This window comes from Mytilus edulis, chromosome 3, assembly GCF_963676685.1.
Source record: "Mytilus edulis chromosome 3, xbMytEdul2.2, whole genome shotgun sequence".
Lineage (NCBI taxonomy): Eukaryota > Metazoa > Mollusca > Bivalvia > Mytilida > Mytilidae > Mytilus > Mytilus edulis.
In genome coordinates, this window is record NC_092346.1 from 52,394,921 (window position 1) to 52,420,130 (window position 25,210).

General features: G+C 30.3%; 1 protein-coding gene and 1 long non-coding RNA gene across 2 annotated transcripts in view; one reads left to right on the forward strand and one right to left on the reverse strand.

The window, feature by feature from the left end:
• LOC139516790 (uncharacterized) overlaps window positions 1–7,139 on the forward strand; it is a 25,670-nt gene extending 18,531 nt beyond the window's left edge. Inside the window, exons 5-6 of the mRNA XM_071307097.1 lie at window positions 2,846–2,938; window positions 6,607–7,139. Of these exons, the coding sequence (XP_071163198.1) occupies window positions 2,846–2,859 (14 nt within the window). The 3' untranslated portion in view covers window positions 2,860–2,938; window positions 6,607–7,139. The remainder of the gene's footprint in view (window positions 1–2,845; window positions 2,939–6,606) is intronic.
• The window catches only part of LOC139516791 (uncharacterized), a 13,364-nt gene extending 3,005 nt beyond the window's left edge, over window positions 1–10,359 (reverse strand). The window contains exons 1-9 of the long non-coding RNA XR_011663024.1: window positions 8,179–10,359; window positions 7,714–7,781; window positions 7,311–7,374; window positions 5,545–6,648; window positions 5,018–5,085; window positions 3,864–3,928; window positions 1,818–3,206; window positions 1,210–1,279; window positions 819–878 (exon numbers count right to left, since the gene is read on the reverse strand). This is a non-coding gene — a long non-coding RNA (uncharacterized lncRNA). The remainder of the gene's footprint in view (window positions 1–818; window positions 879–1,209; window positions 1,280–1,817; window positions 3,207–3,863; window positions 3,929–5,017; window positions 5,086–5,544; window positions 6,649–7,310; window positions 7,375–7,713; window positions 7,782–8,178) is intronic.
• Window positions 10,360–25,210: the final 14,851 nt, after the last annotated feature.

A 25,210-nucleotide genomic window follows, 5' to 3' on the forward strand; every position in this document is an offset into this window, starting at 1 on the left:
TTGTTGTTTTATTGACCCTTACTGGGATCTAAACAAAATTTTCTCCATGATAAAAAGTGGGAATAAATTCTTTTGAAATTTGTAATGAAAATATGAATGACTGAATGTAAAGCAGCTATCATACATGATCATCTTTTTTATGATAGCTAGGTTTTACTTGATATCAGATTATCTCCCCTTCACATCTGGCCCAAGACCACAATTAATGACCCCACTTTTCGTTGTCCATGAATATAGTTCCCTTTAATTATAGTGTATTTTTTCTTTATTTCTTTTCTTTCCCTTTCTCATATATTTCTTAGTTTTTCTGGGGTGGAAATGAAAGAAGAGAGCTCAGAAATAAACTTTTGAATGTTTTATTTTAACTGATTTTGATAATGAAAGAGTGATTCGGGCAGGTGCAAAAAGGTAGTATTTACACTTTTTGGAACATCTCTTGACCTGCTTATAGGGGTATGGATGTGTATTGGCCAAATTTATAGATGTAAACATGCAATTTTTCTGAAAATTGCATATATTTTTGGACATGAACTGTACATTGCACACAACAAAAATTAGACAAAAAGAATAGGCAAATCTTTTTTAATGCGACAAAACGTTATAAAGAACTGATAGAGGAATTAATTGTAGTCTCGGGCCTAATTTTGTTCAGGGCAAGGGAGACAAATCAGTAAATATAGATACACTTCTAAAGTAAAGGTACAACATTTTACATTGACATATATTTAGGATAGAAATATAGATATCTAGGGGCATTCAAAATTAGATACATGTATAATAAATAAATTTAAATTGTTTATTGATTAATAAATTCTCACCTTAAAACAGCTCTAATAACTCCCCAAGCAAGTAACCCCAAGAAAACTTGTGATGCTAACCTGTAAAACAAAGTTCAAGGTCAGTTATTCTCAACTTTCAAAAAATATGTACATCATAATAATTGTTTAAAAGTTCTCAGATAACAAACAAAATTCTGCAAGAAAATAATTGGTATTCAAAATCAAACTACTGGTTATGTTTTTTACCCTTTGTAAGGTTTTTTTTTTATCTCTCCAACACATTCCCAATTTACATTTTCATTTTTATTAAAGTAAGTTAGCAAAAAATAAACTTGTATTTCATCATATTGTATAGTATTTCAAACCTTCAAAAAATTTATTGATGTCAAATACTATTAAAATTTTTAAAAATAAAAGCTTTAATACCTACCAACATGTTAACAATATCAGATATCCATGTCTTACTCCCAACACCAGGAAAACATTGTAATTTCAACAACCTGACATAAAAAAAAAAATGTTTAAAAGATAAAATTAAGGTGGTACCTAACACTTTAACTAAAATTAATTTGGCTCTTTTAATTTTCTTAAAATTTTGACAAAGTATTAACTTTGACCCTTTGACAAAAATATAAAAATTTCAAAAAATTTGAACCTACCGTTTAATCAGAAAAATTACACTGGTTATATAGCAGTTTGACAAACACTTATTTTGATCATTGAAAAGCTTAATATTCCCATATGAACACAACTTCATTAAAACGTTCTGCTGATTTTACAGAGTTAGTGTTAGGTACCACCTTAAGAAGAGAAACATAATTATGCCTTGTATCATTTCTTATGAATTTGTTATATAATATCTTCAAAATATTGACTTAATACATAAGGTAGAAAACATTTACATTAAATACAAGTTATAAAAAAATGTTATGAAATGATGCAGATATCTTCAATATCACACAAACACCCTTAATAAATAAAAAGTTTTAAAAGTCTATAATAATATTATTATAAATTTTGTGGAACATTTCAACTCACCACAGATTTTTCCTGGTAAAGCCTCAGACTTGGTTGAAGATATAATTGACCATCTTCCTTAGAGCTGCTATTATAACTGCCAAGGAGGTCCATGTCCTCATTATCTTATTGTCCATTTGCTTTCAGAAATAACATTATACATGTATAAAAAAAAAATATCAGATGCACTTTACAATTTTAACAAAATCAGTTTTTTTGAAATTTTCCCCTCATCAATTGTAGTTACCCACTATTTCTCAAACCCTCCAAATCTATTATCTATATATAGAGCTCTGCTTACATATTTTTTTTTATTTACAGAGCTCTTAAATAATAGTCATTTTAGCTAGTATACATCTGATATTTTAAGAAAATGTGTACAAAGGTGAATATTAAAATAAAAAAAATTATATTCCCTATAAACACTTAGGAAATTTAAAGTATGAGGAATATAACAAGGGAATTATCTCCCCTTGCCTTGAAAATATGACCCTGTCGAGACTCCACATCCTTCCTATATTTAACAACAATACAAAATATAGTATAATCAAAATGAAAAAAATAATACGGTATATAAAAACTACAACACATTTCAAAAACTAATTTAGTACTTTAACTTTTACCTAAGGGCCTTAGTGGCAGTGGTCTTAGAAGTATTATTGTATCTCTAGCATGTCAAAATGAGGTTGAGAATTCAAACCCAACCTGTGGTAGATGTGTTTGACTCAAAGCTTAATTGACTAGAATTGACAGTTCCCTGGGGGAAAAGTTGGTGGGTATCTACTGTTAGTTTTAACTTTTTCAACCCATAAAAAATGGCCATCAAGATATTACAAATTGGGCTGAAAGTGGCATTATACATCAAAATTCAATCAATTCATCTTTTTTCACCAATATGTTCCTTTACTCTGCTTCTTGTGAAATAATTGTAATTTGTTTAGCTAAAAGCTCTGCAAAAAAATAACAAAAAGTTGTAAAAATATCTAACAATTCAGGAAACTCAAAAAACACAATACATTTTGTTTTTCTTTCTATTTTTTTGTTTTTAGATTCTCCATTCTGAACTGACTGGAAGCCTTTGGACTAGACAGACCATTATTAAGTTTACAAGTAAAATTGGTCCGTTTCATTTCATTTTCAAGGTAAAAATGAAATACAGTTACAGGGGGTGGGGAATAACGAATAAGATCTAAATTATGAAACAGTCTCCATAAGCACTATAAGAAAAGTAAGAGTAATTTTGAAATTTTAAATACAATCATTCCAATCTAGTTGAAAATGGAGAATCTTTACACATTTTTTTCTTTTTGTGTAAAAAATTACATTTTTGGAAACATATACAAAAAGTTTCTGAATAACATTCTTCACTGTTATATCACATAATTAATGTATGCGGCAGCCAGAGTTTCCCTGAAAAAGAAATAAACATTCTTAAAAAATGACCAAACCTATATAAAAATTTAAACATCATCTGATACAATTATTAGCAAATAAGGACGAAAAAGTAATCAATGTGTGTCTTGATTAATTTTCGTTTATTCTTTTTTCATGAATCATTGCGTTGGTTTTCGTGTTTAAAATTGTTTCACATTTTGTCATATTCAGGGCCTCTTATTGCTTACTTTAAAACTGGTACTGTAAATTCAGAAACTATGCATGCATCTATTCTTGTGATTTTTTAATAAATGGACAAAAATTCAATATTAATATTACCGATTTCAGAAAAATCTACCTTCAAAGTTATGCATCAGAGATTAGAATGATGAATATGAGTACCTATTGTGATATTCAACCAGTTGTATTATCTAAAATTCTTAACGATTTTGCTCATTGCTGAATGTCTTACGGTGACTGTAATTTGCTTCACTTATTGATAATTGTGTAGTTGGCAATCTTATAACCTTTCTTTATTCTTATATACCCTTATGATTACTGGTCCCGGTATAATTAAAACTTTTAATTTGGAAAACATTTAAAAAATGTTAGATCTACATGTGTACATAATAAAATCCATGGTGTATTTACATACTCTTGGATGAATAGTTCAATCTTTTTTTTAATTCTTACCATAAAATTCAGCTCCAATGGCCCTTTCCCAGCTTCAATCCTTACAGACAAGCTGTAGTGCTAACCTGAAATATAAAATGCTTAGTCAATCAAAATTGTTTTAAAGGATCACTTCTGGAATACTCTATCTACGTTACAGGTATATAAAATGGGTAAAATATATAATAATAGACATCAAACCAACAACCCAATTCAATACTATAAGGGGTAGGTTTAAAAAAGCTAAAGTTGGCCGTAAGATTTTAATCTTTTTTGATTCAGGCCCAAAAACTACAAATTTGACATATACATTGTTGTGGTATCATTAGTGATACAAAATAACCACATCATCTTTTAGGCACCTCACAATATAAACTACTAAGTTATGACCTGTTGATTATGTAATTCTGCTGTTTTCGCAAAAGCGCCAATGAAGGCCCAATTTTTTCACAATTCAGAACTTTTTTAGCATAATTCACTTTCCCTGATCCAGAAATAGTTTGTCTCTTGTAATTTAAATATTACCCTTAGCACCTTTAGTTTATTAAACATTTTAGACCAAAGGTATTCTTAAAGCGTTTAGGTCAGAAAATCCATAAAATCATCACATTTTGATGATATCTCCAAATATAGTTAATTAGCCGTAATTCGTATATTTTCCCTTTGATCTTACTGCCTAATATTTTCGAGTATCAATGTACTGGCTGTATCACTGAAAATATTAGGCAATACATTGTGTGATGTCATAATTACCGATAAACAGAATAAAAGGTAGTTGAGTTTTTGAAACTGACTATATCATGTGGAATATCTTAACTCGCCCTAACAGGCTCGTCCAGATATTCCACATGATAGTCAGTATCAAAAACTCAACTACCTATTATTCTATATTTATAGTCTACAATGTATTATAAAGAAGTGATTTATTTTAAGTTGCATTAAGTCTTTTGAAATATATCCACTGAAGAACCAGATGGGGCATTTTTTGATATTCTATGATAAAGGCTGAAATTTAAAATCTATACTAAAGCCATATTTTCCCAAGTGATAAAATAAAGAGTATACTGTTGACCAAACTTTTATAAACCTTTAACCCTAAAGTCAGTATTTTTTCCAAATAAAATTATTTATAGAATTATTTTCTTTTAAACAGGATTAATATTACTGATACCTACCTACATATTAGCTGTATTAGACCACCAAGTCTTATTCCCACACCATGAAAACATGCCACAGAAAGTATCTAAAAAGAATTTAATACATTTATTAATTTTACAAACTAATTTATATGTCAACCTATAGATTACTATACAAATTGTTCTGATTTCTTACTTCATGTACCAATAGTTTAACATTCACATATTCTGTAATATTTAAATAAAAGATTGAAAAACAAACAAAAATAGTCAAAGGTTTATGATTTGAATTCTGCACTCAACTACTTTGAATAATAAAAATGAGTCGTCTCCCATTGAATAAACAAATCTTGCTGTTAATTAAACAAGTCTCCCCTTGAAAGTTGATTCCTATCTTAGGATTTACTCTTGTATATGTAATAGAAATTCTAGTTAATGTACCTGCTATCTCAAAATATTAAACTTGTAAATAAATTCTTTAAAGATGTTTTTCATGCAGAAAATAAAGATGAATATGTACTTTTTAACAATTATACACATGTATTTCTAGAAAATGTAAAACTTGCCTTCTCAATTTCATGGTTAAGCCTCAGACTTGGTTGAAGATTTTATTGACCGTCTTCCTTTGAGCTGTTCTCCTGACTGCCAGGGTGGCTGTCATCATTATCTTAATTGCAATCTTTCAGTTGTTGGTCCATTATTTATAGAAATAAATAAAAAATATCAGATGCACTCCCAATTAATCACATATCTTGAAAATTTCACCAAATCAATTCTACCCGAAAAATGACCCATGATTTCTCCCACCCTCAAAACTATTATCTAGACCTCTGTTTACATTTTTTTATTTACAGAACTCTAAATAACAGTCAGTACATTTTTTTGTATTAGCTAGTATGCATCTGATATTAAAGCAAAAACAAATGTGAAAATCAAGTAAATAGTTATATATTCCCTACCATGAGGAAATTTCAAGAATGAGGAGTTAAACAGGGGAATTTATTACCTCCCATTGCCAAAAATTTTCACCTGTTGGGACTCCACATCATTGCTATATCTAACAAAAATACAAAATTGTAGAGCTATAATTAAATATAAATAATTTGATATAAAATATTCAAACATTTACAAAAAATATTTAGCACCTTGGTGGTTCTCTCCCATTACTCTGACTTTCTCAACCATTAAAAAAATGGTCACCAAGATATAATCAATATTGCTGAAAGTGGTGAGTAACACTAAAAATCAATCAATCTTTTTTCATCAGGATGTGTCTTTACTATGATTATTTTGAAATAATTTGTTTGAGATAAAAACAATGCTAAACATAACAAAACATTGGAAAAATATTTATATCATACAAATACATTTCTTTTTTCTTTTTTTAGATTCTCCATTCTTAACCTACTAGAAATGTTTTGAATACACATGGACCATTATTAAGATAGTCTCAAGTAGGTCTACAAGTTATATTGTAAAATTCTGAAGTATCAATTTAGCATACAACTTCCAGTCTTGCTGAAAATGGAGAATCTTTACATTTTTTTTTTTTTATTTGTGATAAAAATTATAAACATTTTTTCAATCATACACAAAAATAGTCTGAATTACATTCTTTTTTGTTTCAGTTGTATTGCACAATAATTTCCTGCAGCCACAGTTGAAGTCACCTGAAAAAGAAATATGCATTCTAATATCTGTCAGAACAATATTCAATGGAAAAGGATCAGTAACTGGTTATTGCATTGATGATGCATAGAAAATTGATTTACTTTGTTTTAAAGTGATGTGTTGACATGAATTTACAAACAACCAGTCTTCTTTAGCAAACAAGGGATGACAAGTAGTTGGTTGTTGTTCAACATATTTGTTATTATTTCATTGTTTCATCATAAATCTAGCTGTTGGTTTTCTTGTTTTCGAATTGCTTCACATTTTTTCATGTCGCCTACTTTCTGTTTCATAGTTAATTGTAAAGTATATGTTTTGCTCATTCTTGAAGGCCATACGGTGACCATAAGTTGCTTACATCCATGTCATTTGGTCTCTGAGAGAGTTATTTCATTGACAATGATCTTCTTTACTTTATATATGGGAACAATTTTAGAAAACAGATTTTCTAAGTAACAGTATAATTTTTTATTTCCTTTATTTATCTTCATACCTCCTCATGTCCTCCTTCCAGATTATATATACGATTATAGTTTTAAGAAAAATTAAAGTATATTACTTCTCTGCATAATTAAAGTATAATACTTCTTAGAATAATGAAGAACTAGGTTTGTACATGCTCTTTGCTGAATAATTCATTAATTTATGTACTGGTTCTTACCATAAAAGCCAGCTCCAATGCCCATTCCCAACTTCAATCCTTACAGACAAGCTGTGAAGCTAATCTGAAATATAAAATGTTGTCATATTATTAATAAAATGGTTTAAAAGGATCACTTGTTACTGTATTAAAATTAAAAAGAAATGGGTTATATTCATGTACTAGATGTTGAGAACATATTGACTAGACAGCAATCCAACAACATAACAAACCAAATAATCATGTTAGATCCTTCAATTTACACTATACTACACAAAAGAGAGGGTAGAAATAAATAACAGAAATTTAGTGTTGGATTATTTCAAGGCAAGGCAAGTAAAAAATAGATCTAATTATTTTTATACATGTACTACATCTATCTTTTTTTTCTTTCTTCTTTTCGAAACTGTATACTGGTACCTACCTATATGTTAGCTGTATTAGACCACCAAGTCTTATTCCCACACCATGAAAACATCTCACAGAAAGAACCTAAAATATAAAAATTGACAATTTATATACTTTACTTATTTCCATTTCCCCTACATTTACCAATATTGTTCAGATTTCTGACTACGTGTACACAAAAGTATAACATCAATAACTGTAAAATCAATGTAAAAGATGAAAAAAGAAAAAAAAGTCTTATAAATTTACTTATTGAATTTCAACTCCACAAAAATAATGGTTTAAACATATTTTATTGTTCATAAAGGTAAATCATCTGCACATTTTACAATGAGTTATCTCCCATTTAAAGGCAAAAAATAACATTTTACGTTAGCAACATCACTTTCTCCACTGTAACTGCGTTGTATGCTCTAAATATACACTTTTTATCAAATAATGTATAGAATATATAGAACTTGTTTGACTTAATTAAACTTGCCTTCTCATTTTCTTGGTAAAGCCTCAGAATTGGTTGAAGATTTATTTAACCATCTTCCTTGGAGCTGATACCATCGTTACTTTTTCATGCTTTTCAACATAATTCTTTGTGCTGTTCAGTTCACTGAATCCAATTTATGCACTTAACGAAATGTCCTTTCCCTTGTATTTAATCAAGTGTACAATTGTCCCAAGAATGTTCAAAAGTATCTCACAATATTTTCTTTTTCCATTCATGGCAGTTGAAGTAATTCTCAATGTAATATACAAATAATATTTTTAATTCATACATAAAATACAGTAAAAATACCAGGTGTACTTTAAAATTGGTAACCTGTTTTTTCTTTTATTTAGAGAGCTCTAAATAATAGCTCTTATATTAGTTTGGAGACATCTGATATGTAAAGACCTAAAAAAAAAAGAGGTAATAAAAAAGAACAGAATAGTAATTGGCTAACACCTATAAATCACAAACATTTTCTAATATTTTGGAGGATAGTTTAATAAAATATCCCTTCTTTTAAGTTTATCATCATGCAGATCATAAGCATGAAAATTAGACTCCAAAAATTGACCATAGCCTGAAGTGGCTCAGTTGTGCAAATTCATATTTTCCTTTAACAATGGAGAATATTCTTTTAAATACTGAAATTTAAATACGGTATATGGAATTTTAAAAGGTCAAAAATTGGTGATGACAATCAATCTTAATCAATTTGCATGCTCATTATGAGAGTTCTAAAGATATGAGTTTGAAACAAAAATTGTTACCTTCTCAAAAAGATTTTAGATAAAAAGATCCCAATTCAAGAAAAATTAGAAGAATTATTAACATTTTAAACTGCAGTTAAGTCATAATTACACAAAACTGGTACCGTCTGTAAATTTTAATAAAAGTGGGGAAAATTCCTCAAACAATTTCATACTAGGAGTTTCACAACTTCAACATGAGTGCAATGATCTTTCATTGAAGTTTTGATGGTACAAGAAACACTGAAAATATAAAATACAGATTTATTAAATGCAAAATAGTGGTTGGAAGTAGAAAAATTTTTAGGACCAAATTTAGAAAGAAAAATTGTGAACTAAAGAAATGGTAAAAAATGCTGATTCTTTAGAATAAAAAAACAATTGTCCAAATTCAAATTGCATGTGATAAAAATCATTAAATTTTAAACTATAATGACTGAAGAAAAAAGTTCCAAAATTTACAATTCAAAAGAAATTTTTTTGTTCCCAAATCAAGTTTGATACATGTATCATATTAATTGCAGGTGATGTCAAATTTTGTTTTTCATAAGACTGCTTCATAAAACCTCTGTTTGAAAAGAAAAGAAATCACTGATATCTTGACATTAATAAAGATGGACTAGCACAAGGTAACTCTTGGAATGACTGGTTCCTTAAATGGAGGATAACAGTCAGAACTAGCTCCATTCAATACACAGACAGGAAATAGCTCATCCCATGTAATAACGTAAATAGTTTTTTTTCATCTTCAAATGATAAAAAAGCAATTATTTAAACCCCCAGGGATTGTTTAAGCCATTTCTAAAGAGAGGGGGCTCCCACCCAGGATAAAAGGCAGGGTTCAAACTAGTTTATGTTCTGATTCAATTGCATTGATCATCAAAAAAATTGTAAGGGTTCCCCAGAACCCAGTGTCTGAGATTCACTGTAGCAATCCCTAGTCTTTTTCTTATCTTTTGATTGTTACAGATGCTTCTGTCCAAGTTTGGTAAAAATCCAGGATAGTTTATGAACCTAATAAATGTTTTAAAACTTTAACTTCAGATTGTGTTTAAGGTTAACTAAGTCCATTTATAAGTAAAATACGGAAAAACAGGAACAAAGTTTTAAATAATTTTCCTTCTAGATACTAGCTTTTGATCGTAAACAAGCTTCTGTCCAAGTTTTTTTTACAAATCCAGAACATTTTAAGAAGTTATTAAAATTTTAAAAACTTTTAACCACAGAGTGAATGTGTTGTATCCTGGCATTTATAAGTAAAATATGGAAAAATTAATTTGTTTTATTTACAAAATTTACTTCTGAATACTATCTTATAATCATAAACAAGCTTCTGTTGAAGTTTGGTAGAAATCCAGAATAGTTTTAGAAAGGAGTGAATATTTGTGATCGGCAACGACGACGCCACTGACAGAATGTAGGATGACTAGGTCTCATTTTTTTCAACTAAAATTATTAATGGTATTTTACATTTACAGTTACATTAAGTTAAATTCCCAGTAAAATATATAATCAGCAAAATGCATAGTATTTTTTTTATTTGAATTGTCTATAAAAGATTCACTTATGATAATTCTTATAACAATACTTCATGGTTTGTTGGAGTAATTAAACTATATTGGCATGTTTTAATTTCTAGAATAAAAACTAAAGAGTACAAAATGGTGAAGTGATAATTTGCACTTCACAATGTCAACAGGAGGAAAAATAATAAATAAAAAATAAAAGAAGGTAATAATGGGAGTCAAGTTTAAAAAGAATGTTAAATAAAATTTGTTGAATAGTGTTTAATCAAATTTTGCAGAGGTACATGCTTCCAATTGGCTTCGCTCAGAGTTACTACCTCTAATTGGGACCACTCTGCCGGGGGTACTGCTTCTAATTAGCTTTAGCAGACAGAGGTATATATGTACTGCTTCCAATTGGCTTCGCAACAAGACAGAGGGTATGTGCTCCCAATTAGCTTCACTAAGAGGTACGTGCTTCCAATTGGCTTCGCTCAGACAAATGTACTATTTCCAGTGTTGAAATGGTACCGTAAGCAAATCTGTACTACATCCAGCATAGTAAATGGTACATAATTGCAAGTCAAATGTCGTCCAAATTTACAAAAACATATTTTATTTTTACATTCTTGATCCAGTTTAAAGATAATTAACATCTACCTTCACTCCCTATTTATAATTTATCCTGATGGTGTCATTGTGAAATGCAAATTATCATTACAAAATTCTGTACTTTCCTGTAATTGCAATCCTGATGATGTGCCATAGGAACCATAATATGTATATCTTATTAAATCACTGTAGCAGTCCCTAAAGTCTTTTTTCATCTTTTAATTGAAAGAAGCTTTTGTCCAAATTCTGTTCAAGTTTGGTAAAAATCCAGAATAGTTTATGAATCTAATAAATGTTTTAACAAGAGGCGGATTTATTAACATTTATTTGTGTCCTGTTAATATCACAAGAACCATAACTGATGAACGGTGAAAGTGAAAATCGTCAATATCAAATTTGACATCCATTTTGTCATCAGTATCAACATATTAAAATTTGAAAAGCTTAGGTTGAATGGTTCATGAGTAAATGCAACAACATGAATGGAAACTCCATTTTTCGATCTTTCAAGAACCATAACTGATGAACCGTTAAAGTCAAAATCGACATTATGGTTAAAGTCAAAATCAACATTATTGTACTTGACCTCCATTTTGTCATCAGTAACAACATATTACAATTTGAAAAGCTTTGGTCGAACAGTTCATGAGTAAATGCACGGACACGACTGGAAAAGCCATTTTTCAATCTTTCAAGAACCATAACTCCTGAACGGTAAAAGTCAAAATCGTAATTATAAACCAAATATTTACTAAATATTTTTAAATCGAATAAAAATTACACTGATTTTAGAAAAATATGATGTTGAATGGACAAAGAAGACATAAACAAATAGCCTGTTCCCAGAAATTATTTTTAGAATTTTCATCATAAAATTAAAATTTGAAACAAGTTATCTCCCTTGTTTAAAAGTAATGGATGTTGCTTATATACAACATTTGAGGCTTAATGATAAAACTTGATTACAAATTTTTTCAAGCAAAAAGTGAATACTGTGGACATGGTGGATTCACTATCATTGACAGTTTTTTTTTTATTATTATTCATGAGAACCACAAATTTTAGTTTTTCACAAGATTATTTTTTGGGGGATTTGTATGGAGAATTTGTAAAATGTCTGAATGAAAGCATATCATTGGGGATTAGAGTTGAAAAATTAACCCAAGAATGAGATATCTGAAGCAAAATAGATTTTACTACCATTTAACGCTAGGGATGATTATTTAAATTTCTCTGGGAAATGATGATAGTTTTAAGATAACTCAGAATGAAATTTTTTTTAGGGGTGTGTCAAATGATTTAATTAATTGCTTTCCCATTTGGTTAAAGATTTAAGTGATTTTTATAGATAAGAGATACATCCAATTAGATTATAATTTTGTATGTTACTTTTACTTCACCATTACCTTGTTAGCAATAAGTGCTTTAAAGAAACAGATACCCTGAAATAATTTTGTTGACGCTCAAGTAAATAACATTTTGGGTAATTTTTCACAATACTGTATTTGAATTCATTTTAAGATTCAAATATACATTTAATTTTTTCGTTTCCAATACATCATAATATGTCAAATACAATTTAGAATTTGATTTAAGACATTTGTTTTTGATATTGTATCAAAAATTATAAAAAGTTCAAAGTAGCTTTAAGCTCCAAATTGGTTTTTGTTTAATATTTAAATGACCGTACAAATATCAAATACTTTCATTTCAGAATTACATATAAAGATTCCTTTGAAAGCAGAACACTTGAAAACCATAACACCATCCAAAGAACAAATGAAAAAAACAGAAGAAAAAACCAGACCCTAACTCCTGAAAGCTACACCAAAAAGAAACTATGTTATATGTTAGTAAGAGATGCAGCGCTCAAAGCTCAATGTATTTCTGAAATGATAATTTGATATTTGTTTAATCTTCAAAAACAACTTTCAAGATGAACAATAATGTTCAGCTATGAAACTTTAAATGCAAATGACTGTGACCTTAATTTAGTTTCAAGTACAAATGTACTATGTTATTCTCCAATTTGACAATCAAGATGTATTGAAAACAGTAAAAAAATTGGGGAAATTGTTTAATTACAAATCTGAAATTTCAGTTTTTATCCTTTTAAACTGGTGTACCACCAAAAATTGCATGAATTGCTATGCAAACCCAATTTCAACCACCCAAGAGCACTGACAATGCAAACAAGACAATGTTTAAAAATGTTTTATTAATATCAGTTGATCATTGGACCCAACGACCTAAAATGTTTTACAACTTAATAAACCTCATCTAAAGTTATTTTAACTATCACCATTTCTACATTAATCAATTTGACAAAATATTATAAACAAATCAAATAAGCGGGCTTTCCACTCTGGGTTAATCTCCAACCTCTTTTTTTAGCTTAGACTGTTGTTGCATATTAAAGTATGCCAAATTGAACTACTGAAATTGATGGGCAAATCATTTTACTGCATTCCAGAGGAAAATTTTGTTTAATGGTTTAATAATCGGGGACGCTTTTTGTGTATGTTGTAATCAAATCAAATCAATCTTCTTTCTGAGTTTTTTTATTTAATTTCCAGTTTTTATAGTACTTTCTAAATTGTATCTATACATCACTATTGAATGCCCGATTTAAAAAAAAAAAAATCCGGTCAAAATTCCAACTACGTTGTTCCCATGAAATGCTAACTAAAAATACTGTCATCTATGTATTCAAACTGAATATGTTCTAAAGGAAAATACTTTTTGGTAAGTTTTAAATATTAAATGAAACTTATTCAAGAATCCACCGACAAGAATGTAATCAGTACCACTTGGATTTATATTAGCATATTTATCTCGATATTTTTTTAATTATGAGAATAAAGAAGAAGGTGTTATGCTATTATTAATCAAATGATTATTTGGCTTCTGTAATAAATAACATGAGGAAAACTTTATAATTAAAAATGGCTCTTCATAATCCAGAAACATTGTTAAAAATTTTGATGGTCAATATTTGTGATAATCATAAATGATTTTGTTTTATATATAAATATTAACTAATTTTAGAAATTCAGAATCAAATTCAATCACATTTTCCCAATTACTAAATGCTTCTTCCATAAAATAGTGGAGGAGGCTTTTTCACCTGGGCAAACTGATTTCAATTCAGATAGAATCACATTTAAGCAGTATATATTAATAATAAAATACCCTAGGTTTAATAATGTACCCCCTCAACTTTCCCAAGAGTAAAATATACATGAATTTTGATCTTTGCATAGTGTACCTGAATTTTACTTCACAAATTTAGAGCAAAATTGCATCACTTAGTTGAAATACCATATCGTATCGAAACCTTCATTTCATACGAGTTACCTCCCCTTCTAATTTAGTGAATTTTTATTTCACTACTCAGTGGCGAATCCAGAATTTTTCATGAGGGAGTCCGCTCCAGTCATGCTACAGTGATTCCTTATATAATCTTCCCACAAAAGGGGGGGGGGGCAAGGCTCCCTGGATCCACCTATGCTATTGTCATTCAAGATATCAGTGTTTTCATGTAAACCCGAGTCATTATTTGTTATTTTATCTTAGATTTCTGTAAAAAAAGATAAATTATTAAATTTTGGAACAGTTCAATTGTAAAAAAAGCATATCTTAATTTACTCCAAAAAATATAGAAAATTGTTATTTATAATCTTTTATTAAACACATTTAATAATTTGGTTATGCATGAAAAAGGTTTGAACATTTCTTTTTTCATTCATTGATTAAAGTAAATTAACATTTCCAATTTTTTTTTCTATTCAAGAAATTATTTACTTATTATATTAAGTAAAACATTTTGAAGAAAGAGATGAAAAAACACATAAAAAATTCATGTTGCATTTTGACAATTTTTGATAGAAAAAATGGAGCAAAGAATGAAAAAAAAACATTTAACTTAAACAATTAGTAAATAAGTTAACATATCAAATACTTGCTACCATTCTGTGGTGCCTGAGATCACCCTTTTTTTTTGTTGGTGCTTGGTGTCTGAGATCATTCCTGGTCTTTGGTAAGGTTGGTGTGTTGTGCCTGAATCATCCCTGGTCTTTGGTAAGGTTGGTGTGTTGTGCCGGAATCATCCCTGGTCTTTGGAAAGGTTGGTGCTTGGTGCCTGAGATCATCCCTGGCTCTTTAGTTTGGTTGGTGCATGGTGCCTGAAAACCTCTCAGGTCTTCGGTTGGGTTGGTGATCTTTGCCCTAGTTCATGCCTGTTCTTTGTTTTGGTTGGTGCTCCGTGCTGGAGATCATCCCTGGTCTTTGGCTGGATTGGTGCTTGGTGCTCTCAGGTCTTTGGTTGGGTTGTTGCTGTACAATATTTTGTTATCAGTGTAGACAATTTTCTGTCATTTCTTTTGGTTATGTTTTGTCTTGTCTTTTTTCACCACATGGTTTAATATTGGCCCTTTGGTATATTCCTTTTTTGTGTATCTCTTGTTTATCATTGTACCCAACTGTTTGAATTTTTAGGATAATTGTAGAAATGCTATTAGCGATATGCTATTCCTAGATGTTCCAGGACATGAATAACTTCTTGATTACACTGTGTGTGCTGCTTCATTGAAAAAGGGTGAAAATTAATGTGTCTGGTGTGTTAAATTTTGTGAGGTAGGATATTTCTGGTGTTCCTCCAAATTTGTACACCAGTTAATACTTCTGATTGATTTTTTCTGTGTGTTTTATCTCATTGATAAAAATACACAAAAAGACGGAAATAATAAATACCGTATACCTATACATCTTTGTAAGAACTCTGAAATGGATATGAAGAAGAGTGATTAGTAATTTATCACTTCCATCAAAGAAAAGGACATACAGAAATCTATATGCCACTTTTCTTCATCTGTTACAACATAGCCATACTCTGGGTCTATGGATGAGGTTGAATCTACAACAAAAAAAAATGTAAATTATTAGTGTTGGAGAACGTTGGTGTCACTTCCATCAAATGGGTCCATGACTGAAACATCCTCTCGGCTGCATCTGTAAAAAAAAATCTGTAGTGTGTTGGAGAACGTTGGTGTCACTTTCATCAAACGGGCCCTTTAACAAGCTCATGGTAGAGTGATCTTGTTACTATTGTATAGTGCTGCGGAAACTATGCGCTACCCTCCCTGGTCTAGTACAACGGAGTCTATTCAAGGTCTATGACTGTAACATCCCCCTGCTGCAATCTGCAAAATTCAAAATTATAAAATTAAACATCTGTTGGTGAACTCTGAAAAGAAACATAAATACATATACAACATTACACATATATAAGAATAAAATCAATTAAACTTTATTTTATTTTCTTTGAGGTAAATTTCAAAAATTGAATATATATTTTTTTTAATTAACTTTTTTTACTTTATTTTTAGTGTAGCTCTTGTTGATCATTATACCGGACTGTTTACTATTAGAGATATTCTATTTCTAGATGTTCAAGGACATGCATACATTCTTGATTACACTGTGTATGCTGCTTCAATGAAAAAAGGTGAAAATAAGATGTTGTGTTTAATTTTGTGAGGTAGGATATTTTTTGTGTTCCAGGGTGTTCTGTCTCAAATTACACCAGTTTTAAAATACTTCGGATTGATTTGTTCTGTATGTTTTCTCTCATTGACAAAAACACACAAAAAGACAAAAATAATAAATATTGTATACCTTAACATCTTTGTAAGAACTCTGAAATGGATATAAATAAGAAAGATTAGTAATTTATCACTTTTATACAAAGAAATGGACATACAGAAATCTATATGCCACTTTTCTTCATCTGTTACAACATAGCCATACTCTAGGGTCTATGACTGAGGTTGCATCTAAAACAAAAAAAAATTGTAAATCATTAGTGTTTGAGAACATTGCATGACTGAAACATCCTCTCGGCTGCATCTGTAAAAAAAAATCTGTAGTGTTTTGGAGAACGTTGGTGTCACTTTCATCAAACGGGCCCTTTAACAAGCTCATGGTAGAGTGATCTTGTTACTATTGTATAGTGCTGCGGAAACTATGCGCTACCCTCCCTGGTCTAGTACAACGGAGTCTATTCAAGGTCTATGACTGTAACATCCCCCTGCTGCAATCTGCAAAATTCAAAATTATAAAATTAAACATCTGTTGGTGAACTCTGAAATGAAACATAAATAAATATACAACATTACATACGGGCATATAAGAAAAAAATCAATTAAACTTTATTCTATTTTCTATAAAGTAAAATTCAAAATTTAATTATTTTTTTTAATTAACTTTTTTTTACTTTATTTTTCCATGAAATTTAGCATTGTAACTGCTGTAAAAGTACCAAAACTATTGCCATTTGGCTTAGTTAGTCTGTTTCTTATGTTACCTTTTCTGACATGGGACACAGACTTCTTTTTAATTGAGTTTTACTGTGTGAATTGTTTTTTCTATGTTGGCTCCTAGAGGTATAGGTGTGGGTTGCGATCTCTCAAACCTGTTTAACCCACTGTATTTATGCACCTGTCTCTAGTTAGAACCCTCTGGCCTTTGTTAGTCTTGTATGTTTTTTTTAGTTTTAGTTCATTTATGTTTTTGAGTTTAGTATGACATCCACTTTTACTGAACTAGTACACATTTTTGTGTAGGGCCTGCTGAAGCCTGCCTCCTGATGCTGAGTTTTCTGGTTGAGTCGAAGAGCCATTAGTGGCCTACGGCTGTTTTCTGCTCTTTGGTTGGGTTGTTGTCTCTGACATTATTTTCAATTTTGTATAAGATTTGTATTTTTTGTTGGAAAAACCAGTCACCAAACCTGTTGTGTGCGGTGGCTCCCTTGTTTCATTTTCTGTTCTTTTTATTATCTGACCAAGCTGAGCAACCTTCTACTACAACGGTACCTATTAAATGTTGCATGCATACAGACCAAAATGAGGTTAAATTATAGTCTTGGAAAAAAATAATAAATTAGCAATGTTTTTAGCTCATTTTTACAAAATTTAACTAAACAGACTGCTACCCGTTGGTTTTCCCGTTTGAATGGTTTTACACTAGTAATTTTGGGGCCCGTTATAGCTTGTTGTTCGGTGTGAGCGAAGGCTCTATGTTGAAGGACGTTCATTGACCTATAATGGTTTACTTTTATAAATTGTTATTTGGATGGAGAGTTGTCTCATTGGCACTCACACTACATCTTCCTATATCTACTTGCTAATTGCAGGTCATTACTTCATTATTCTACTTTAATTTATGTTAATAAATGCCTCTTAATGTATTTTTTCAAACTTTTAAAAAGTGAATGGAAGCTGACACAAATACACAAGATAATTAAGTAATTTTTTTTAACAATTTCAAGCTCCTATGTGTATAACACATCAAACCTTAAGCTTAGCTTTATAAATTTGATGGTATCTTTATTGTTTTTTGAGTGAAAGTGACAAGCTCCTTGTGAAAAAAGCATATTCTAATATTGCACAAACCATAAGCCTTGCTATCATCAGTGAATTTGGTGAAAATATTAAAATCAAATCTTCTTCTCATGCAGAAAAAGTTATGCTGCACTTTGTTCAAACTCATTTATACTCTTTAGAAACTAAAAAAAAATCAGTCAAAGTCAATCAAATGTTTAGCATTGACAATGCATTGAACATTTCAATAGAACTAACATACATAAGGTCTTTATGACTCAAGAGGTCAAAGCCCATGAAACAACCAACAATGACAAAATGCTTTCCATGACCTCAACCAAGTCATCACTAAGGCCATTCAACTTCAATAAACATTTTGTTTGTCTTAGTCAAAGTCAAAGTGCAGTGCTAGTCAAATAGTCTCAACAGAGTAGAAATGAGTAAAAAAAATTAATATTAAATGTTTTTGAAGATAATTGAACATTTTTAAAATGATATCTATTTCAAGATGTAGGACACACATTGGACATTTTAGTGTGCTGATTTGGGTCTCCATGCTGTGGTATTTTGTTAGAAGAATGGCATCCTACATCTTAGCCTTGGAATTTATTTTGGAAAATGAAAAAAAAAAAATTTTGTTGATGTAAGCATGGCAAAAGGCAATTTAATGTAAACAATTTCTGTATTTCTTTTATCTTAGTTATCAATTACAGATATGAGGGGGGATAGGACCTTTATCGGCACTCCGGGATTGGGTGTTTTTAACCTTGGGATGTCGGGATTGACCCTTTCAAGATCCGGGAATTCTTTTTTCGAATTTCGGGATGTCGAGATTTAAATTTATTTAAATTTGGGACCTCAGGATTTTGAGTTTTTAAGCCCAGGATTTCAGGATAAGTTTTCAGAATTATGATCCATGTGGTCACAGTTATCTCCCATGGATAAAAGGTAAGCTTCATCAAAACAACTCCATTCACTTGTTAAATTTTGAAAAATGACCAGAGCAACTGAATTAATTTTAAAGACCATTGAGGTAGTGGCCATTTTACTCAATAATAAGAGTGACATTTTTCTCTTGCGGGGGAGTCAAGATTTCCAATTATTTTGTTGTTTGTTAATTGCATCTGGCATTTTTTTTTTAAAAGATTAACAAATTGCCTTATTCAAAATTTGAAACCCTTCAATTTGAAACGTTTTCTGTATGAAATTTTGTAGTTTGGTTAGGCATTGCACAAAAAGGGTAGGCTTTATATACAAAAAAAAGTTTCACCCTGCAACATGCTCATGTGCTTAGGTCAGATATTGGTGTGTATGTAAGTTATGTGTTAGTCTGTTCATTTTACTCACATATCTTTTACTTTTTGTGCTGACATTTTGGATGATTTACAAGTTCATGTATTGTATAAACATCAGTCTATAGTTGAAGACCTGTAGATGTCTTTGGTTCTTTATTTTCATTGGGTAGCTGCCTTGTTGATTTATACCCTACACCCCCCTTTTTTCATAATGATGCATAATATCTAACCAACAAAAAGAATACTCACCAAGTTTGATTATAGATGAGGTTCTTATCATAATATTTGGTAACCCCAGATATACTTAACAGCTGTCTTACTGTTCACATTGCTTACTCTTCAAGGTCATCAATCTCTCTTCTGCTCTCTGCTCAGTTGTTGGCTCCTCTAAAACATCATTTCTTTTTAATAAATATGAAAGAATGGAACTTAAAACTCTATATTATTCATCATCCTTTATAAATATTGGTTGGTTGGTCGGGTCACCGGACACATTTTTAAAACTAGATACCCCAATGATTATTGTGGTCAAGTTGGGTTTAATTTGGCCCAGTATTTTCAGAGGAGAATATTTTTTGTAAGAATTAACGACTACAGACGACAACGACGGACGCCAAGTGATGAGAAAAGCTCACTTGGCCCTTCAGGCCAGGTGAGCTAAAAAAGAGTACTTAACTTATATTACCTTATTATAACTTATAATGATAACTTTCATTGATAAAATGTTTGTCTGTATAAATGACTTGTATATCAATAGCAACAAAAAGTATATTTTCATACATTTAATTTTTTTTTAAAACCTATTCAAACTTTGAGTGAAAATGATAAATTTTGTGCAAATAGATTATGTATAAGATGAAGAACAGCAATAAAAGCACTGTTCCTTTTTGTTCGCTTATTTATGCTGTCACTGATTTTGTGTTCTGGATGGATATTCCTGTGTGCATATTCTTTGTTTACCTATTAACATGATTAAACTGTAGCACTAGGTATATCAAAGATGAATACCGCTGTATACTTTAATGTCCAAATCATAATAGTAGTCAAATCTGTGAAAAAGAATTTTTGGAAAAATACATCATCAAAAAACAAATCCAGAAGCTTTCGGTCTCAAACATTTATGAAATTTTTTTTTAGGTATATTTAGTTTAGATCACCACAGAAACTTACAATTGTTAATATACATATAGTACAATATATTTATATCAGATAAACCTGCTAGTAATCTGGATGGTAAAAAAAAAATTGATTAAGTTTTGTAATAAACTATTTGACTATACCTGTATTCACTTGGTCTACTGTATCAAGGGAAAATCAACATGTTTGTGAAATGAAGTTGATATACTGTCTTGCTTTCCTAGATGCATCTGACTACCAATTTAGATTTTAGATGACTAGGTTTGTTACTAAGTGTCAAAGTACTGAAAAGAAACATTTAATATTAAAATTATTCCAGAAAATATATTGCAAACAAAAAAGTATGTGTGTTTACTGTACCCATACCTTCCCTAAAGTTTTGTTGGGAATTTGTTTGATCTAGCAATGTTGCTCCCATAGACTATTTGAGTCTATTGACCCTACAATAGAAGGTTTTCAACATAGACGTTTTCAGTAAGTTTCGCCAACTCTTGATTATGATATATCTTTATTATATTTAATTCAAAATAATTCAGAGATCATTGGTGATAAAGAGTAATGTATATATGTAGTGAAATTTGGTGTTTATTTAAATAGATGAATTTTAATTTGAAGTTATCATTTTATAATTGAACCAAATAAAATACTTTCTCAAAAATGCTATGGTTATATTGAACGTTTATTCATTCACATCATTCAAAATGTTTTGTTTTTAAATTCATTGTAATCAGATGTAATCATGATTACTTTGCCAATGTAATCATTAATTTAATCAGATACTTTCAGAAATGATGTAATCATTAATTTAATTTAATCGTACAAATGACAAAGTAATTGTAATTTAATCAATTACATTGAAAGTAATCGGACCCATCTCTGGCTCTATTCTTGTTATATTTGCCACTGGACATTTTATTTGATGTATTTTCTTAAAAGGACAAATGTTCTTCTTTTTTATATTTTATTTGCCCTGTACCAACGAAATCCGTGAAAATTAGTATGCAACGAATATTAATGAATCTGCAATAACTGTTTAGTGTATATAGAAAGAACAGACCACCTAATAATAAATTGCTTCGCCGAGCAAACAGTTGGGACAAAAATGGACACAATATTAGCACTAATAATTGATACAGGTCTGAATTAGGATTGCAATTCAATATTTGACACATTATAGGTTTGTGAAATAGAATAACTGTAGTCAAAGAACTTGGAATTGAATTTATATTAAATATTTTGCTTTTACTGCTGTTCACTATGCTGTTGCGAATTGATTGGATTAACTCCCTTACACTGCTTTAAAAATGTCTTTATTGTCCATTAACCAGGAAACCCTTGTTTTCCCCCTTTTTTGCCCCCAATTCCTAAATGGTTTGAGCCATAACCCCCATAACCAATCCTATCCCTTTGTGGTACGAAAAACTTGTGGTATAATTTAAGACAGGCAGACAGTCGGACGGCCGGAGACTGGACATTTGTATACTATAATATGTCCCATCAAAATTTTGACCGGAATATAGTCTAAAACTCTTCTAGTTTATAAAATCAATAAGAACAGACAAATCATGTATCCCAGCTCTCAAAAAAGATGGTAACCTCATAACTGCCATCATTGAAAAAGCCAACATCTTGAATGATCACTCTCAGTCAGATATCACATCAGAACCAAATAACACCATAAAGGACCTACTGAACATCCAAATATTCCACACCTAACCATATCAACACCATAAAGGACCTACTGAACATCCAAATATTCAACACCAGGCAGTATACATAACTTCTGAAAAACATAAAACTTTACAAAGCCTTTCAAAGCCACTAGCGAACAGTATGTATACTCATTGAATGTCGATGGAATATACTGTGGATTTATTTTTATTCGTTGGATACCATTTATCGCGGTTTTCGTGGGTACAGTTGAACCACAATTTTAAATGTTCAACGAATCATAAATTATTTATAGGCATAAATTGTATGCAGAGATTGGTAAAACCACAAATTAAATATCCACGAAAATGTAAGTTTCCTCTCCACGAAAAATTGATACCCATGAAAATAAATGAATTCACAGTATTGTTTATATATATCAAAAGGAGAAGTTGAAAATACTGACCTATGTTTTTATAAAAGTAAAATTAAGCTGTCCACCAAATATAAATACAAATTATTTCATAGAACGAATTGACACATTGACAGCATACACTACTCAGTTCAAAATAAATCCAATTCTAATCAAACAATACAATTTCCCTCCAAAATAGTCATATGACTTAATTAACCAATTATCATACAGAACAGAGTTTTCATAACACAAACTAGTAAAACCTAGAGAGTTACTAACCAATCTATCAAAACTCACTGAGCCATGAAGGAAGTCTTACAATAAATATAACCACTGATGCATGACTTAAAAACTACTCAATAAAGAATTAACTCTATCAAACTTTTCAAGTAATAAATTATATCAAAATCTGATACAAAAATAAAAATATCAAAAATTGCAAGTTACCACATACACCATGTGGAGATTGTTAGTTTGTTGTTTGATAAATGTTCAGTGGCAAACATTTCATGCATATTAAGGATGTAGACAAATTATTAAGGCCAAATAAAAATATATGTGTGTTCCAGTAACCCTACCGTCCCTAATTTTTCGGCTTAAAAATAGCCTACACTAAAGATTTTATTGTCATATTTCATTAAGCACTGTTAAAGTCAGAATGTTGCTCCCATAGACTCAATGTAAAAAAAAAAACATAAAATAAAAAGAAATCCCTACCTACCTACCCTAACTTTTTTTCAGATGTAACTGGAACCACACATACCTTTTTATTTGGCCTAATCAATCTAATGAAAATCAGACCAACTGCCATGGGAAAGAAGTAGTGGCAATTAATAATCCTTTTGAATACATGTATATAAATGTTCCAGACCATATGAGTATTTGGACCGTACGCGTACGGTCCGGACCGTATACGTATACTCGTACGGTCCGACCATACGCGTACGGTCGGACTGTATGAGTATACGCGTACGGTCCAGCTGATCATACGTTTTGGGATCATATGGGTTAAATTTAAACAAACATTTATCAAAATCTTTATTTTTAGTTATACAAATTGTTATTATTACAAAATAGATGGCCGATGATAAAGTGAATAAGCGAACAATTGAACTGAATTAAATATTTGCTTAATTGTATATCCGTGAATTCTATTTTGTTACTCTGGCCGAAGGTGACACTTGCTTCTTATAAGAACGTCGTATTTTTTACATTTACATGTTTTGTTAATGCATGTTTCTTTGCGTATGCATTTCTTTTGTAAAGTTCATAAATATTCTAAAACAATTGTCCTCCCACATTATGTTTACTTCCGATAACTTCAATTTCAATGAGCATACTGAGCTGCAATTAACGAATTACCGGCCTGCAACATACAGGAGATTAACAGATTAAATAAGCGTGATCTTTTTAAATAGTTAAAATATTAAGTTTTTATGTCAAATGCTGTTGAACTTTTTATATTAATTGGAGATATAAGTCATGTTGATCTGTTATATACATTTGTATCTAATAAGCTTGACCAACTTCTTAATATCAGTCAGACCGTACGCGTACGGTCCGACCGTATGCGTATTTTGAAAAAGTACGCATACGGTCCAGACCGTACGCGTACGGCCCAAATACTCATACGGTCTGGAACATAAACACACCATTGTAAATCTAATCAGTTTAATAAGTAGGGCCAATACCCTTTAAATTCATTTAATTCACCATTGCAAACTTTAGTAATTTAGCCAGGGTCTTTGAATTTATTTAAATACACCATTGCCAACTTAACCAATTTAGGTAGGGCCAATTCCACTTTGAATTCATTTAATTCTTCATTGCAGACTTTAGCAATTTAGACAGGGCCTATGAATTTATTTAAATACACTTTTTGAATTCATTTAATTCACCGTGATTGCAAACTTTAGTAATTTAGCCAGGGTCTTTGAATTTATTTAAATACACCATTGCCAACTTAACCAATGTAGGTAGGGCCAATTCCATTTTGAATTCATTTAATTCACCATTGCAGACTTTACCAATTTGGTAGGGCCAATTCCCCTTTGAATTCATTTAATTCGCCATTGTAAACTTAAGGTGGCTCGGGGCCTATTAAAAGTTTCTATCAGAAGTGCCGTATATTTTGTTATTTTATTCTTTACAGAAATTGAATCAAATTGGTAGAAAAAAAATAGGGGGTCACAGACCATTTAAGCTCAAAATTTTACTATTAAACAGGTATGTAAAAGGGACCATTTTTCAATGAAATGATATGGAAAATAGAGGTGTTGACATATTTTTA